Source organism: Brachyistius frenatus, unplaced genomic scaffold (genome assembly GCF_029030835.1).
Source record: "Brachyistius frenatus isolate BFR_SWC_R1_liver_20210118 unplaced genomic scaffold, ASM2903083v1 Contig_193, whole genome shotgun sequence".
Classification (NCBI taxonomy): domain Eukaryota; kingdom Metazoa; phylum Chordata; class Actinopteri; family Embiotocidae; genus Brachyistius; species Brachyistius frenatus.
In genome coordinates, this window is record NW_027210792.1 from 681,359 (window position 1) to 699,745 (window position 18,387).

Here is an 18,387-nt window from a genome sequence, read left to right on the forward strand (position 1 = left end):
AAAAGTGCTGTAATTCAGTTGTGTACAATATAAATACAAGGGAAAACCCTTTAAAATAATTTTGACAGTTTACCCCATTAAGCCACGCCCCATCCGCTTATGCTACAGATGTATTGGTCCACGAATTCACCCAGAGCTCTGATTGGTCCATTCCCGTAGGTTTCCCTCAGAACTGCAAGACGCCGATATTGCGTTACATTGTAGCAAAATGGCGGCTGTCATTCAGAATCCACTAAAAGCGTAAGTAATTTAGACATTGACGAAATTGTGAATAATGACTTTGTTGCCAACTCGTACATTGAAACTGTCTGTTCGTGCATGTCGTTTCCAGCCGTGTGCATATGACGGATTAAGCTGTCCAAATTCATGTTGTGTACTTCTTGCATGGCAAAGTAGCCTCGCATAGTTCTTTTATTCTACTGGGGTTTTTTTTTTTGGTGTTTTTTTTTTTTTTTTTAGCAATTTCGTGTTAAACATGTGTGTACGGCTGCCTGACACGTTCACTGCACCGGCGGAGCTTTTCCTCCACACGGTTTTGCATACAACACAAGAGAGTGTCGCCTTTCCTGCGCTGTACATTTATTTGAAAACTGTCGTGCAACGTGCCTTTACGCTGCAACGAATAATTAAAAGCCGATTTTGTTCGTGCTCGCTTGGGCACAGCGGCGGAATATCATCCGGACATTCCGAAAGTCGCTTGTAGTTGGTGTGAAATTGTCGACATGTCTGTCAACTTTGGCTCCTCCGAGCGCAGACGTGGTCAGGACCCGGCGAAGCAAAGGGAGGAGGCATTTTGTATTTGCATGCTTGCTGGCGAAATCGACCAAAGTGACAGCAAATTGGTGTCCGCCGCTGAAAAGAGGCTGTCAGTCGGAGCTCAAACAGCCCGTTCAGTGGACATTTTAGTATCCCACAACTTCAAAGAAATACCCCACCTTTTTCCTCCATTTCTCCTTTGTTCTTCTGTATTGTTTCACCAATTCCACCGGTCGGCACATTACTGTAAGTTAGGCACACTTAGCCTCCCGCTTCTTGTCATTTTCTATATGTATATATAGAAACCGGAAAATAATTCGACAGGCTATATCTTCAATGCACATTGTGACAGCAGCAGTCAGCCTGTATTGATGTGTTGGAAGCACCATGGCTCTTTGGGACTGTGGAGGTAGAGGAGCAGACACTCCACTGTGCCTTTAAGTGGAGGAGTGCTGGAGATTAGCTTGGTCCAGGATCCTGGGCCCATCTGTCAGAGATGCTCCGACAGAGAGGAAGTGTTGGGCACACAAGCAGGAGAACCATCTGCTCCTCCACGGAGGTACCCTGCCACCTTCCGTGGCCTGTAGCACGAGGAGTGGACCTCACAACACCTTGCACATCACCCACGCTGCTGCCATTGTTGTTGTGACATTGGAACTGCAGCCAGCAAAGGAAGCAGCATGATCACTGTTCAAACTATTTTATTTCCATTGATCATTGATATTTTTTTTTTGCATAGGACTATTTTGGTCTGGTATGTGGGGCACGAGCCAGTTAAGGTCATTTTAATGGGATAGTTGGTATTTTGTATTATTATTGTTTGAGGTCCACGGTCAGTGTATACCTGCAGTAGATGGGGCTCGGCATGTCTCCTCTTTAAAGAAGCAGGCTGCTGTTCCTGAACAAAAGCTGTGCAATCTGCTGCTGTGGACAGGATCAGCAGTATCATGTATTTTGGGCACCTTAAAAAAAAAAAAAAAAAAAAAAAAGATCCACCGAAAACAATCAATATCAGTTTAATTGAATGCTATGTTTAGAATATTCATTTTCTTGATGAGGTAAATTTAGATTACCCCGTTCACAGCAGAGCTTAGCTTCCATAACGGGTCAACTGTGGACATGCAATCCCCCGATCTACTGCAGGTAGAGAAGTACCTCACACAACCCCCACTTCCAAAAAATGCAAACTATCCCTTTAAATTCCAGAGTATGTCTGTAATGATACAGAGCAGTCACAGAGGCTGAGTAGCCTGTCGAAGTCTCCTTTAGGAAGAGAACCCCTCCACACCAACACCACCTGCACACTTATTGGATGCTGCTAAAGAAAAGACTTTTGATTAATTGGAAAAAAAAAGAAAAAAAAAAAGAAATGTCTGTTGAATCTGTATTTACTCATTAGCTGACTGAGCATGCTTCACTGTTTTCCCCACCAGGGAATCTCCCAGTGCAATCACAGCTTCCTTCTGTTGGCACCTGAACAGCTCAGTGAAGCACTGGATGTTCATGTTGCATGTAGACAAATGATACTCGCGTGTACCTGCTTCTCATCCTAAGAGCAGGATTGTGATTGGGGAGTGTATTTCACCGTTACCTTGGCGGACTGCTTGTCTGTCCTCTGTCCCAACAAGCTTCAGTGTTGCGTCCGTTGTCAAGCTGCCGTTTCATCTCCGAGACGTTTTAGCATTCTGATGTGGAATGTCTCCTTGCTATAAGCTGTGCTTAATGAAGTGTTTCAATCTGCTATAATTAGCCTCTGTCTCGGGTTTCTGACTTCATTTCACACGTTTGTCAGATTATAATTAGTCACACTTGACACTAATTGGATGTCGCTCCTGTGGACCAGTTTGACCTTTTTTTTGTGTGTTAAAATGATTCACTTTGGAGAAATGAAACGCTGGTTTGACTTTGTTGTGGAGATGTGGCGGGTGAAGCTGCAAGCGTGCAAGCTTGCGCACATCTGTGCGAGGTCTGTCCCCTGTCTGAGAACGGGACGACAGTAATCTCCAGAATCTGCTGATTAAAATGGAGTCTGCAATATTTAATTAATAAAGAAGCGCATAAAGCTGCTCATTAAAATTTGAGCCACAGCTGGAGGTTTCTGTGGGCCGGACGCATCTTCCGTCAGCAGCCCTGCTGAATTTACATCAGCCGGATGCTTCCCTGTTTTTTCAGCCTTCTTGTCATGGGTGTTGAGTCGATTTTGAGTGAGTCAGGCCTGCTGTTTATTGCAACTGCAGTGTGGAGGTGCACGGCCTGGTTTTACTCCTGCCCTCACCCTGACTGTGTTGTTCTGATTGGTGTAATCGGAGGTTGCTGTCAGGGTGCAGTCACTCTGTGGGCCCTCCCCTTCCCTTCTCATGTGGGAGCTGTAGCTTCCTGTGAAGCAGCAGTGCACCTGCAAAATTTTAGAAACCTTCTTAACCAAGCAGAAAAGACAGAAGTTGTGTTTCTGCGTCAGAAGTTATTTTTTTTTTACATCAGTCAGATCTCTTGAGGCCATTTTAATGCAGAGTTTTGTCACGAGTGCAGAGCACTTCTGTGAGCTGCTCTTCTGCACACTGTAGTTTTTCGTCAGATATGCACAATGTGTGTTGACACATGCTCACATTACGGACGCAGTCATGTGACACGGTGAACCGTTGACAGGAACATGCTGATAGCGGAGGCCCCACTGGCCACAAGATTTGCTGTTTTGTTCCTCGCACTCATGTGCACACTCACCTTCTCTACTCAGCTGGAAGACACCGAGGATGTGGAGCACATACCGCTGAGGCCCTGACACGCACACAAGCTTCCAGTTTACTTTGAGTCCCCAGAACGTTGTCACCAATAGGCCGCTAAACTCACAAGGATTATGTTGGTTTAGTGCAACCTGGGTCTAATTTTGGTAGAACTTTTTTCTCTAATAGCTGAGATCTGGGAACATTGAAAGTCCAGTGGACAAGTAGTCAGGCCAACAAACATGTTGTAAACAAGCCAAGAGTTTAGCCAGATTATGTAAGCAAGTGGTTCCCAATGCTCTCAAGCAGTTGCAAGATAAATTTGAGTGGAAGAGAAAAAACTGAAAACTATGTTTCTGGTGTACTTTGTTTGTTTATGTTTTTAAAGTGTTTTCTTTTTCTTTTCTTTTTTGCAAATTACTGAATACTTTAATCTGTGAGGATTCAACTTCTTTATTTGTGGGTAAAATTTGAATTTGCAGTGTTACCTATTGGTTGAGAAGTTACCCGTGTACCACCTTATTTAGTTACCGTTTACAGACATCCCCTTAATGACTCACATGCAGGCTTTCAGTAGATGTTACAATTTATAAATTCCCCCTAAATGCTTTATATACAGACTATTGGCAGAAACAGTTTACAGATGTCCCCTAAACAGCTCACAGGCAGGCTATTGGTAGACACTGTGATTTAAAAATGTCCCATAATGTCTCGCATGCTATGGATACTCGCAAGCATGGCTACTCAGTTACTGCAGCACACGCTGCTCAGACAGATATGTGGCCAGAAATCTGTTTGACACGAGTAAACTTATGTCAGATTTACTTTAGCTCAGTGATTTCGTCTACCTGGGTGGGATGCCCAAGTAGAGTCTACGTAATAATCCCTCATTGCACAGAAAACCTGAATGCATGGGACTAATACAAGTACATGAGGTCATAGTTGAGCCAGGAAGTTGGTCTGTAAACTGTGATTTGGTTTGGGAATAGTTTTTACTGTTCAGCTTTTTTTGTGTGTCTGATCTACCGACTGCACATTTGATCTGACTTGTATCTTCGTTCCCACGTCACGACAGTTCACTTGGTCAGTTCAAAGTTATTGTAGCTGCTAAACGATGGCATCAACAATACAAACACAGCAGCCGAGTTGTAATAAACCGGAGTTATCCGTCACAAGTCCGCAGACTATGGAAAAATACAGATTTACTTATTGGAGGAAACATGGCGTGAGTACTGACGTCGACTGAAGGTGGTGTGTACATGTGAGTCTGCCTCCCTGCCCGTGTCGTTGGCCGTGTAGGGCTTGTAACTCATTACAGGTGTCAGAAGGATCTCTCACCTCAGCCGGTGCACCTGCTGCTCGGGGCGACAGGGCTCTGATGGAGAACGCAGCCAGCCAGCACGCACCGCAAGACTTTCACCCACTTATTTGCTCTGTCACCCATCTCCCACCAAACTCCTGCACATTTCACTTGAGACGGATCAACATCCTCTCCGGGTCTCTTCTGCGGAGTTTCTTGGCAGTGGCCTGCGCTCGGAGCCGACTTCAGGGAGCCGACTTCAGGGAGCCTTTATAGCTGGTCTGCGTTTAGTGAACTATGTTCCATCGCAGCTGTGTGTTGATATCAAGGAATGTTAATGAAGCACACAGGTTTGGTTTGACAGGGATTTACTGTAGAAAACACTCAGTCCACATGTGACACAGATTAGACCAACATAATTCATACTTTTTTTATTGCACAGCTGCGTGCTATTATTTTTTTATGAGCCAAATATTTATCTTAAGTCCTAGATCAAGCTACTGGTGAAGCTGTCAAACCGCTGACTGTGTGTGTGTGTGTGTGTGTGTGTGTGTGTGTGTGTGTGTGTGTGTGTGTGTGTGTGTGTGTGTGTGTGTGTTTGGCTTTCTGTTTTCAGTCTTTCTCTGTGTGATTCCTCTTGTAAAAATTCCTGCATCTTAAAGCCCGTGGAAGTGCTGCTGGTACATTGTGTTGGTCTTCATAAGCAGTAAGAAACGCTGTCTGACTTCTTTTCCAGGCAGAGAGACCAGTAATGTGATTATTATCTATAAAAATGACACTCTCTTGTTGTGATTAGATGACGGCGAAGGAAAAACATATTTATTTGTCATGATTTTCTTGTCAGCTGTCTGTTTTTTGACGTTTCCCTCGTCTGTCTGCTGATCACCCCCCCCGCCTCCCCCTCCCTCCCTCGCTCTGTACCTGTGACTGTTTACTCTTCTCAATCACACGGACACGAAGCCTCTCTTTCCCAGGAGCCTCTCACACTGTGGCTTTGTCTCAACCGCAGAGCCGTGGGCTTTGTGCGGGACGGCGTTTCCTAACATGACCGGTTCATCTGCCGGACGTTGTCTCAACCAGGACTCCAGACGGAGAGAAGGATCTGGAAGAAGCTGACAAATCAGCCTCCCACCTCCTCCACCACTAGTTTTAAGATTCCAGGCGCGGCTCGCAGCCCGCAGCTCATTAGTTTCACTTCAAAATGGCCGTCTTCCTAATGTTGTAATTGAGAACACGTGGAGGAACTTCATTATTCGGCTGTGGGCATGTTCATACCAGAGTAAGCAGTGGCTATTATTTACCCTGTGATACAACTGGAAAAAGACAGACAAAGTACCTTGTCATGATTTCAGAGTTGCACCATTTACCCCCATATTTGATGGAGTCAAATTAGAACCTGCCCTTGTGCTAGGCACTCTGCTGAGATTAATTAAGTAGGCTAATTACCATACCAGGCGTGTGGCAGCGATTGAGGGCTTGAATGTGAAATATCCTCCCCCATTTCACTCTGAATATTAACATTGAAACCCTGAGGGACTGCCAAAATCTCAGTGGCAAGAAGAAAAGTGGAACTAAAGTGTGAGAGTCTCAGCCGCTTGCTGGTCGGAGGAGTGACTACATATCAGACCAGATTCAGTGTCGGCTTGATAATCGACCGTAGCTCCCAGCCCATCCAGAACCAGATCAAACACAGAACCCACAGAGGTAATAACATGTTTGACCTCAGGAGTCGCAGCAGCACGTTTTTGGAAATGGGGTGCATTTAAAAAAAAAAAAAAAATTATTTCCACAAATTCTCCCCGATGGAAAGCCGGAAAAAGGAGAGAGAAGCTCAGCGGTCGGTTTAATACGTCGATAAAACCGGGCTGATTAGAAGTGTGAACGGTTGTTGGGGTTGAGCAGAGTTTCTATAGTAACTGGTACAACTCGTTGTGTTGTATTGATCTCCTCTCCCTCATCTTATGGCTGCTTCGGCTAACGGATGTCATGATCTGTGCAGACACGATAAAAAGGCCTCTCTGCATATCAGAGATTCTGTAGATATGTTCCTATTTATTGTTAGCAGTACATCTCTTCTCTATTAGTTCTTCAAACAAGCCACCACATCAGCGTCTGGAAACAAAGTACATTTATCAAAGTAAAAATTTGAGGTAGTCGCACTTAAGGGGAGCATTTCCATCTTCAGCTTCTTCATAATTAACGACAATTGAAAGGTGAATAGGGAGCTGCCATCTCACTCATCAATAAACTCCCCTACATTTATCTTACAACTCCAGTTTTTTAGCAGATTGAGATAAATAAAATAAAACCTCAACAGATTATTTAAAGTAGATCATTATGGTTTAAAATATAAGTTTTTATTGATCACTGAGGGGATGTTCACAAGCTCCTCAGCAGCATGTAACAGTCTCACCTGTGCCAGCAGCTGTAATCACTGGATAGCATTTATTATGGGTTTTTTTGTTTTTTTTTAACCTATCTTGAAAATAGAATTGCGACAACGGCAGGTCCTGTTTTATTTCTTTGGTTGGAGCGACTCACTAACTGAAGTTACCAACACATCACTGTTGTTTCGGTAACTTTCTGGCTCTCATCCCTTTGCTGAGTAGGCGTGTGTGACAACCCTGACGCTGAAGGCATCTTACGAGCAGGCGGGTGGTTCTCGGTCGTAGTATGAAATATAATCCTACCGGTGCCACTTAAGATGACGCCTTAATGCATCACTAATATATTGCGCCATTATGCATAATTATAACTTTTACTTTCGGTACTTTAAGTGTTATTGATACTTGTACTTGAAATCTTAAATGCACAACAGAGTATTGTTTTTTTGTTTTATTTTATTGTGAGGCCGCTTTCGGTCTACTTTAAAGTTACATTCTGGAAGATCTGTGTTTCTCTTTGGCGACACCTATGGCGATAAATGGGGATTGCAGCTGTGTTCTTTGACTTCATTTCCCAGGCTGGTAAACGAACAGCATTCGCCTGCGTGACATCAGTCATTGGGCAGGTGGAGCGTAAGCTGCGCCGCCTGCCATCTCTTGCAGAACATCCACTGCTTGGTGATGGAAAACGTAAACATTTTAGGGAATGTGGGCACAGACCGTAAAATTTGTAATCCTGCAAATACAAGCTGTCACCGTTGTGTAATCTCACTCCTTGATAGATAGTCACTTAACAGACGTTTATTTAAATAAAAACCTTCGAGATTCTTACTTCAAATAAAATATGTGACTATTTCTTCCACTGCTGTGTGTCAACTACATGATCCAGTGTCAGTGACCTCTGCTGCGAATCTTCCTCCCTGCAGGTTGGGCGACCAGTTCTATAAGGACGCCATTGAGCAGTGCCGCAGCTACAATGCCCGCCTGTGTGCTGAACGCAGCGTCCGCCTGCCATTCCTGGACTCTCAAACCGGCGTGGCCCAGAACAACTGCTACATCTGGATGGAACGCCACCACCGCAGCCCCGGTGGGCAAATACACACACACACACACACACACGCACACACACACACACACACGCGCACACGCACACAGAAATAATGTTGCTGTCCACAAATCATTATTTACATGACTGATTAATCTGGAGAATTTTAAAAAAAAAATGTTTTTTTATTGAAGTCTAAAAACATTTTTTCTGGAAAATAGAAAGAAAATGCTCCTCACCTCTCGACTTTTCTTGTCCAAACCTGAAATATGTTGAGTTTAAAAACAGTTTCCTCCTTTTTTCTCTCTCTTTTATATCATAGTAAATCGTAAAAGTTATGGAGAAAAGCTTCCTTTTTCTCAACATTTTAATCTGTGATTAAAATGGTAATTGATTGCAGCCCTCAATCTAAGAAAAGCAGCAATATTTTAGAAGGTGAAAGCAGTAATAATTTAGTTTTTATGTTTGTACACTGTAAGCATAAATTAAACAATTAATCAAGCATCGGCGCTGTTGCTTGTTAATTTTCTATCGACTCAACTATTTCAGCACCTCTTGTGACTTTTTAGCAAACAAAAACAAATTGTTAGATTTTGTTTTGAAAATCCTTCCATGTTATATGATGTAACTTCTGTTTCATAATATGATTTTCTGTAAACTGCAGTAAGTTCTATACAAACAGCAAAACTACCGAGTCTAAAAGTTTAAAAGTTTTCCACGGTTGAGGAGCTGAAACTTGCTGTTATTTCTCAGGGGTCGCAGCCGGGCAGATGTACACATACCCGGCTCGCTGCTGGAGAAAGAAGAGACGGCTGCACAACACCACAGATCCCCGCCTGGGCATCTACGGCCTGCAGCTCGGTAAGACATCCTCTCCGCGAGCCACCTGCCTGCCGCTCGCCGCTGCGCTCAGCTTCTCCTCCCCGCTCGCCGTCTCTTCCTCCTCCCCCACCCACCCACCTCCTCCACCTCCTTCAGCTCATGTGATTACTGGTGATGATCTGGAATAATCTCACTAAAAGCATATCGCTCCGTCTCTGCGCACTGAGCAGAACAGGCTGCCAGTCATTTTTCAGACGATGAAATGTGCCTGTGTTCACCCGGCTGGTAAACTTGTTTTGTGAGAAGTAGAACATGTAATTAGATTTACCACTGCTGGGAGTAGTGAGACAGAGTCCAGCGACTGCAGACAGTATTTAATAAATGTTATGGAATGGAGTTTGGCCTTCTCCTGCTGCTACTCCAAACAGCACTCAACACATTTACCCTCTCCTCTATATTCTTGCTCAATCTTATTTTCTACTTGCGCCTCCTTTGCCGATTTTTTTTTTTTTCTCCCTCTTTCTCTCTGGCACCTCTTTCATGGCTCCCTGTAGTCTGCCATGCAGGCTGTGTGTTGTGCGGCCAGCCAGTGTTCCCGAGTAACTTGTCCTTTCTGTGGCCAAAGCTTTCACACCCACTGGGATGCTACTCTGTCCCAAAGCATGAACACAGCTAAAGAGAGAAAGATGTTACATATTTCACTTTTTCTAGTTGTTTCTGTAAAAAGCTGGGAGGGAAATTCATTGTGTTTTCACAGAAATATCCCTGAGTTCAAATGTAATGTCTGCATAGCATGCTGGAAGGACAAATGTCTGGGAAGCAGAGAAAGAGAAAGAGAAAGAGAAAGAGAAAGAGAAAGAGAAAGAGAAAGAGAAAGAGAAAGAGAAAGAGAGACTGGAGGGAGAAAGCAAGATGTAGTGATAGCACATGAACTGAGCCTTTGTTTCCCAAACACATCCCATTGTCGCCTATTGTTTTCCACTGAGCTTGCTCTTGCTCAGACCCCACCGCCCCGCTGTCCCTTCCCTTCTCCAACAACAGCGGATTGTACTGCTGTGTGCCAGAGCCCGGCGAGGGAAAACATACCCTGATTTAACCTGCCGTCTATGCATGTGTATATGGAGCACGTTGTGCAGCTGGCCAGAGGTGGCCGGCACAGGGCAGCGGCCAGAGTCTGTCTCCCTGTCTAACTGATGGTGTGCTAGAGAGACTGGGGCTGCATGCAGAATCAGCTCCCTGCTGCAGGCTGCTGCCCACTCTATTTTTAGCCCCCCAGCTCCCATGGGTTCAGAAGGGAGGGAGGGAGGGAAAGGGTGGGGTGGGTGGGGGGGTGGGTTGTCTCGTTGCTGAGAGTTGAAAGTCAATGTGTGCAGACACAATGGCGAGGGGCTGCCACCACATGGTGGAGAGGCCTATTTCAGTAAAAGCATGTTCTGTGTTCTTCTCACGCCTACCTCCTCCTGCGCTGCCTCGTACCTGTACCATCCTCTGCTACCTTAATATTCTCCACAAGCCTTCCAGTGGGCGCAGCGGTAAAACGAAGGGCTGATGGAAAGCTGAAGTCAGGGGGCTTTGAAGTGTGTCCTCTTTTCAAAGATCCACAAAAGCAGATCATGAAGCTCTCTGTGGAGAAAAGATTGTGTAAATAAGATGAGCGGATCCGACTGACTGTCAAAGCTTTTGTTTGTTCTGCTTTGTCTGCTCAACCTGCTGCCTCCTACACTGTTTGTTTAGATCTTGACAGTAGGAGGAGATACCTACATGATGTGTTCAGGTTAAAGTGATAAGCTACTTAAGTACATTGTACCTCAGAGTATGCCTGTGGACAGTCAGTGTGATGTCTGTGTAATTGAGAGAGCTCATTGACACCACTTTCTCGTTCAGAATAAAAACATGCATGTTTTTGTTGTTGTTTTCTTTCAGCGGTATAGTGCTGTGAAAATAGTTGTGATGACACATTATGTTGCAGGCATAAAAAGATGACTATAACAAACAAATCCTCCAGCAGGTCGCCTCATGCTTTTATTAGGTTTAGTAAGAGTAGAAGAGAAGAAACAACAGATACAAAGCTGCTCATGCTGGTCGCAGTTTGTCGCACTGCTGGTTCCTGTCACAATTACACTGCTTGATGGTGATTAAACTGTATCATTTTCACCCAAAGTGAACAGTAGACATGTGTTGGCATTTCACTTTATACAAACACTGAGCTGGTGTTGTGATGATTCATCACACGCTGCCTGTTTTTTTTTTTTGTCCGTGCAGATGGAGGCCTCATGTCCAAGGACACTTTGCCCAACCAGAGCACTACGCTGGAGGCTCTGCTGCGAGGAGAAGGTCTCGACAAGAGGAACAACTCCAAGAACGACGAGGAGAGCCTGCTGGAGATCCAGGTGGGTTCCCTCGAACACGCGTGTGCGTGTGACATGAGGTTAAGGGCATCAGCAAAACGTTTAAAATGTGAACGCTGTGTGATACCACTGAGAGCCATGGCACTCAGAGAGATGTGTCGCGGCACAACTGGTTGCCAAGGCAACTTGCCAAGTTTTTCCAGCTGACCTGCAGGGCTCGTTAGCTGTCTGCTGTCTCACTGAGAGCCTTTCTGAACAAGTGGACCGCCACACTACAGGGCGCTTACCGGCCGTTTAATAAGTAATGCCCACACGATGAACAATACGAAACTCGATAGTCTTTTATTGAAAGCTGAAAGCAGCCGAGCATCAAACAGACATGTGGAAACAGGGATAGTCACGGGGACGAGGGGGGCTTGGAGTGTAACTGCTTATCCCTCCTCACAAAACAATCAGTTCAGTTTTACAAATGTATTTCTCTTGATCTCAAATTGAATGCAATAAAATTAGATACCTGTATTATCTGTTAGTATTTCAACAGCATATAGAGACTTTGACTTGGAAACAGAACGTACTGTCAAAATTGCAACACGGTATCGTGAACCGAAAAATGTATGTTGCGTCAGTGTTTTTTCTGAGTATTGAAATGGTCCTCTCACTATCACGTCTATTTATCTCTGCCTGTCTCTCTGCCTGTCTGTCTCCCTCTCCGTATCTGTCTCAGAGGGTTCTGGAGGCCGACGCAGCAGAAGACGCTTTCAATGATGACGACGATTTCGAGGTGGACACTCCCAAGAGGAGACATCGGGGGAAGGGGAGAGTAAGTGTCCGGAGAGACGACGTTAGTCTGCACTTTTACACTGTAATCACATCAAATCACATTTCATTTGGTGGGTTTTCTCCTGTGTTCCAGCTCCTCTGTGTATGTTGAAAGCGCTGGTTGTATTTTTCCCCTCAGGGTCGAGGTTCAGGCCGCAGGAAGACAGATCTGGATGACGACAAGCCATACGTCTGTGACAGTAAGTGGAGATCATTTCCTTAATGGCAATCCTTTTTCTGGAATATTCATTTTGTCTTAAATAATCTGCTTGCAGTTTGTGCTTTCGACACATATTCTTGTACTCAACATTTTTGATATGTTGTGTTTTATTAACCATATTGTGTATCGTTTAAAGTGTATTTCGCAATAATGCACTTCTACCACACCCCTCTGACTGAGTCTGTTTACCGCTGTTTACTCGATCCATAATGCACCACACACTACTTCACATCATTTCTGCATTCATCCAATTGGTTTCATGCATGATCTAATTTAGACATGGCCTTCTCTGAGAATATTTTAGATCTGATGAGAAGTGGCATTCTTGTTCATATTATGGACATTTTAACAGTATTTAAGCTTGGGATGATAATTCTTTTTCCAAGAATGTCTTACAAATGAAGCCCAGTGTTTGTTTTATTCTCTTCTTGCTTATTGAGAGGAGAACATTCACAGATCAACATTTTCTCTCAATCGAGGCCACTGCTGTCAAAAAGCCAGCCCACTGTAACTCAGTCACTGAGTTTCCTCAGATGAAACCAGGTGAACTCGTGTCACTGTAGTGTCGAGTATTCCTGTACATGCAAGTTGCATGAGGAAAATCCAAGTAGGGGGTATTGGATTTGACTTCTTAAATAACCCATTTTCCTGTCATTTATCTTTGCTTTGTGTCTCCTCCGTTTCAGACAGATACAAACAAAAGCAGAACTCAAAATCTTCGACCTCAGGTACCTTAAATTTGTTGTCTCTCAGACAGCAGTTTTTTTTTTAGTTTTTTTTTTTTTTAAACATATTTGTTTTGATAGATTGTTGAGTGATAGTTTTACAAGTGCTGTGATTATTGATTTAGCCCCTATATTATCTTACATTTCTCAAGCTGAAAAGTGCCCTTGGTGCTGACCTATCGTTATTATGTTGTCTGGTTTGCCATTTTATTTGACTCACTATTATAATCAGATCTTAGAGTGCTTACTTCTTTCCCTTTTGGAGCCAGAATTAGAATAATTATCTCGATTAGAGGCCATCGGCCCTTTTTCTTTTCTACTTAATGATACTAAAGCAGCATGTATAATTTTTAGTTATGTTGCTTTATAACTTGCAGGCAGTAGCAGATCACCAGACACTGGGTGGGGGTATGACTTTGTGAAGGTCTCATTACAACTGAGGTCTTTGTCCAAAACCGCCTAAGTGGTCAAAAAAAAAGGGGGGGGAAACCCTGTATTAAGAAATGGTGTGCTGCCTAAATTATAATCTAATAATAACGTGCAGCCACAGTAGTGGGACTGAACATCTGTCCTGCCTTTGTCGCAGTTTGTGCAAAGCGCTACAGGAACCGCACAGGGCTAAGTTACCACTACACCCATTCCCACTTGGCAGAAGAGAACAGAGCCGGGGAGAGAAGCACGGTGGCATCCCGATCCCACACTGCACCACAGACCGACCGACACAAACGTAAGCTGTGTGCAGCTCCTGTAATGTCCTGTAGTGTTCACTTCTTTTATTTATGACTGTAAAGAAGACACTACAGTCACTTTACTCAAACTCAATGTAATATTAGAGTTACCATAGTTACATGATTCGGAGTATTGTATTGACACCTGCATGGGTTTAATCAACCATCCCTAAAACTTTGACTTCACTGGAATCTCCTTCTTAGGTCCAAAGGGTCCAGGTGGGACCAACATTCCCAACAACTACTGTAATAAATGCCACGGCTCAAACAAGAAAACGGGTAAATCTTGGGCTCCCTGCTCAGCCTGCCAACGCACAAGTGAGTTCAGGCACACCTAAGTTCATGAACCCACAATATGTGGATCAGACTGGTGATTGCCACATGATTTAGTTACTTATAACTCGTCTCTGGTTTCTTAGCCGAGTGCGGAGACGAGAAGGAAGACGGGACTTTTGCCGGAGCTGAGGAGCTCTTCGGCACCACCTCGGAGAGCGACACTTCCACCTTTCACGGCTTTGAGGATGATGAGCTGGAAGAGCTGGCCACAAACAGCAACGGGATAACCAGCCGTCACAGATAGAGCGAAGCTGTTTGATTTTGAAGAGACTATTTCTTTTTTTTATATGGATTAACCTCTGACAAAAATCTGCTGCTTCTTTTTCAAGGTTTTTTTTTTTTTTTAATTTTTTTTTTTAGTTTTTTTGTTTGCAGAAAGCACAAAGTGATCATTTCAGGACAGAAATGCGAGTGGTATTTTATCTACTGAACATTGTTGAATAATTTATGAACACCTTTTTCATATATATATACCTATATAGATATATATCTATATATATATGAACTTGTAAGGCAATGAGAGACAAGTGACTCCGAGCAAAACAGAAGATGTTTTTGGGGTGTTTATTTTTTGTTTTTGTTTTTCCCTCACTGGAGCAGAAGGAGCATCATGAACGTTATGAACAAAAAAACACTGGAGAAATTGGAGGACTGAAAAACTGAAAGGCATGAATGATAAATTTGGTAGATGATTAAATGTCATTGCAGACCCACACTTGCATTGCTGAGCTACTGGATGTTTTTGAAGCACTAGTGAAGGCTGCCTCTTCTGTTCGAACTCTGGATTAGACATGTCTGAAAATGAAGGAACCAATGAAAGGATTGCCACAGGCCACTGGAAATGTTTGGATGAAGGAGCCTATTTAGTGTTTTACAGATAAGAGACGACATAAATGAAAGGTAAGCAACAAGGTATCCTCTGCAGAGGAGTTAATATTCTGTCACAAAACAGGTAGATTACCGGACGGGGATCGTTAAGCGTGTCAGCGTAATATTCAAATGCTCTTTAGTTCTTGAATCAGATTCAGTGTCATTTGACTTTGGAAATGACTGTAACTCGAGCTCTGCCTTTTATTAAGCTGCACCGATCCGTTCGACAAGTCCACAAATCATATGCACAAGTGGTTTTGGAAGCAAACATCAGTAAGGTTTCATCCACGCTCGCGATATCTCAATAATCCTTCGATGGAGTGCACTGAAATTTGCCCCAGAAGGTGAATCCTAAAGGTGCCCTGACTTTCCCTTCAGCACCTCAGTGAGGTTCCCATTTGTGTTTTGACTGAAATATTGTAACAACCATTTCATGGACTAGCATCAAATTTGTTGACTTTTCAGGTTCCTGAACTTTTCAGAACGAGAACCACTTCCCACGGCAGATACCGACATTTTTATGATTTGAATCTGCGTAACTGAAGGCTCTAAACTACAGAACTGATGAAGAACAAATGTTTGCATCATTATAAATAAAGAAACAGTATGTAATAACCGTTGTGGGTAATAAATTAATCAAATTAAATGACACAATTTTTGGACTTGAGCCAGTTGGAGTGCAGTTGTTAGGCTCTTGAGAACCACCAGCGATACACACACCACAGTTTGTTGGCTACTTTGGTTTATGACTAAATACCTGCAATCTAATGCGACACTGTGGTCAGTGTTAGATATCAGATGTCAGCGTGCTTAATCAGTCTGCTTGACATGCTAAACGTTATACCTGATAAACATCAGCATGTAAGCCGTGTCATTATCAGCATGCTGTCATTAGCATTGAGCTTAAAGCCTCACGGGGAGATGTGTGAGTCTAACCTGCATTGTCTGTGTTGTAGCCTATAGGAGCACTCGGCACATTGGCATGCGACCCAGGCCTGGGGGTGACCAGTGAAGAAGAGGATTTAACGCTCAAAAACTAATAAGCCTTCGTGTCCCTTCTGATTTGGGCCTGAAATAACCGACTGAAATGGATGAATGGACATCCATCACTTCTACCAGCCACGTGGCTTAAATGAAGCATCTGCTCCCTCGACAATATGTATCGACCGCTCGTGAACATTTGAAATGTGAGTATCCAGCTTCATGTCCTCCTCTCTGCACTGTGCTGGAGCTCCTCTCTGAACTATGGGAACACTAAAGGCCAGGCCTTTTGGACTGCTTGTGCCCAACGGGTGCAATTTGGGACCCCCCGCGGCCCAGCCCGCCTGCTCCTGCTCTGCGACTATGTGTCTGCTGTGTGATCCGATGTGACACTAAGACGTCATTATCCTCATCACTGTGCCAGCCTGCCGCTCTGCACTGGAAACCAGCTCTGACAGCCATGACCCTCCAACCTGATTGGACCAGTGACCCCCTGACCCGCAGCCATAGCGATGGTGCTCAGATCCACCACGACTACATGCAGACCTCTGGACTACTGTAATAATCCCCTGACATGGACGCAAAGGTTTTCTGCTTCTGTCCCTCTGTCTGTTTTTGCTCCCTCCTTCCTCAGCCTCTCAGATCTCAAGTGGATCGCAGTGATTTCACTCACTTTTTTTGCATCTTTTCTCTGTTGTATGATATTTCTATGTTTTGAACTCTTTAAAGTTTGATTAGTAGGACTTCTTGGGTTTGGTCAGACTGTATTGATACCTCTGTCCTGATCAGGTGCACAATAGCCACAACTACTCAGGCATCTTTCATTTCCTCTGCCGTTGATTGTTCAGCCATGTTCAGCCACTCAACCCTGATTCATGTGATTGTATTCAGTTGGCGAGGAGGGACGATGACACCCACATGAGGGTCCCATTATAATCAACTCCCAGGAGGGACTTGGGATACTGCAGTCTCATGCTATAGGAAAACATTGCAATAACAAGCTTCGGCTCCATCTGCTCTCGGCTGGTTTGTAACCTGATGTCGGGCTTGCCATGCAAAACCTCTCCTCTTTTCTGTTTCAGATCTGCAGCCTGGGAAGACTTCGACAGCAGTGAGCTTCATCTCAGATGCATTTGAAAATAATATTGTTGCTAGACAGACCTAACTGTTGTTCAGATCCACAGTACTTACTGACAAGTGAAACCTGTAAATCCACGTTATCTGTGACATTTCCGTTCAGTGCTTTAGAGGGCCTAATTGCTTTATGACATTTAGAAGGTGCTTGAAGTGCTGTATCAGAAAGCATTTTAGGTCCATAAGTTACTTTACTGTGTAAGAGCTGCGTGTCCTTTCATGTGATCATTCGGTATTGCTGCATTATTATAATAGTAGCCGCTCGGTTTTTTGTTTTTTTTAGGGTGACCATGAATCCGATGTGTCTGTTATGACTTGCGTAAGTGTCATGCATTCAAACCATCTTTTTTCACTTCCCTCAGGGACCCTCCACACAGCAGTTTATCTCCACTGGACAAAGAATGCATCTGGGACTCGTCAGTTATCTTGTCTTCTTCTCTCGTATCAGTTATGCAGTGTTTCCATAGTAAAATGGGTCATTGTGTCTTTTATCTTCCAAAGTCATGCCAGTAAGTGAACGCATGTGTCATAACCTGCTAAATGTTACCTGCCGTGTATGAACAGGCCCAGTGTGGCGCAGTTCTGAACAAAAGGAGAAGCTCTTAAATGCAAAACGTTAGCGATGTCCGCTTTCAAATAAAGTGTCACCAATCATTGAAATAGCCTGTATACCTCGTCAAAGACACAGCAATAGACCCTGGTTCTCTCTCGTCTAGCCTGCCGGGGGGGCGGAGAGGGAGAATCAGGGTGGGAACGGAGCCAAGAGGAGATGAAATGAACATGACCGGGTGTTTTTTTTTTTCTTTCTTTTTTTTGGGGTCATCTTTGGTCAGCTGTAAATACAAGTCAAAATGGAGAGAATGAAGAAGTCTTTGTTTGTTAAACTATTTTTATTGTTCTGAAAAAAAAAATAAAGAATCAAAGTTATGATGCTGATTTTCTCAGAAGGGGAATGGGATCATTTGAAAAGCCAGTTGATAAGCAGAAGACTCCTGGAGGGGATCAATAGGTTGAAGTGACCCTCGGACTCAGTGAGCAGACTGAGAGAGGAAAAATACAGCACTGGAGTGTGTGAGAGCTGTGGTGGTTGTGGTCTCTAAATAGGAAACAAGATGACAGAACAGTAGCTCCATCTCGGAGATGTTATTGATCGATGCTCAAAAGTGAGTCGGTAGAAGTGGTATGAGCCAGAGCCTCTC

General features: G+C 43.9%; 1 protein-coding gene across 2 annotated transcripts; it reads left to right on the plus strand.

Moving 5' to 3' along the window:
• The first annotated feature begins 171 nt into the window (after positions 1-171).
• LOC138632726 (zinc finger protein DPF3-like) lies at positions 172-18,115 on the plus strand. 2 transcript variants are annotated; one of them, XM_069718507.1, is made up of 12 exons: positions 172-240; positions 8,087-8,247; positions 8,959-9,066; positions 11,290-11,417; positions 12,100-12,195; positions 12,334-12,394; positions 13,101-13,142; positions 13,726-13,866; positions 14,072-14,185; positions 14,287-15,103; positions 16,030-16,260; positions 17,137-18,115. In XM_069718507.1, exons 1-10 carry the CDS (start codon positions 209-211, stop codon positions 14,445-14,447), a joined length of 1,044 nt encoding a protein of 347 aa, XP_069574608.1. In that variant the 5' UTR covers positions 172-208; the 3' UTR covers positions 14,448-15,103; positions 16,030-16,260; positions 17,137-18,115. The 2 variants fall into 2 exon arrangements, with proteins under 2 accessions (XP_069574608.1, XP_069574607.1); XM_069718506.1 differs by having other exon boundaries at positions 16,030-18,115.
• The last annotated feature ends 272 nt before the right edge of the window (positions 18,116-18,387 follow it).

Excerpts from the sequence above, each read along its gene's own strand:
- LOC138632726 (XM_069718506.1), top strand. The coding sequence starts at position 209 with ATGGCGGCTGTCATTCAGAATCCACTAAAAGC. Across the intron at positions 241-8,086 it reads ATTCAGAATCCACTAAAAGC|GTTGGGCGACCAGTTCTATA; the intron begins GTAAGTAATTTA and ends TCCTCCCTGCAG. Across the intron at positions 12,395-13,100 it reads CAAGCCATACGTCTGTGACA|ACAGATACAAACAAAAGCAG; the intron begins GTAAGTGGAGAT and ends CCTCCGTTTCAG.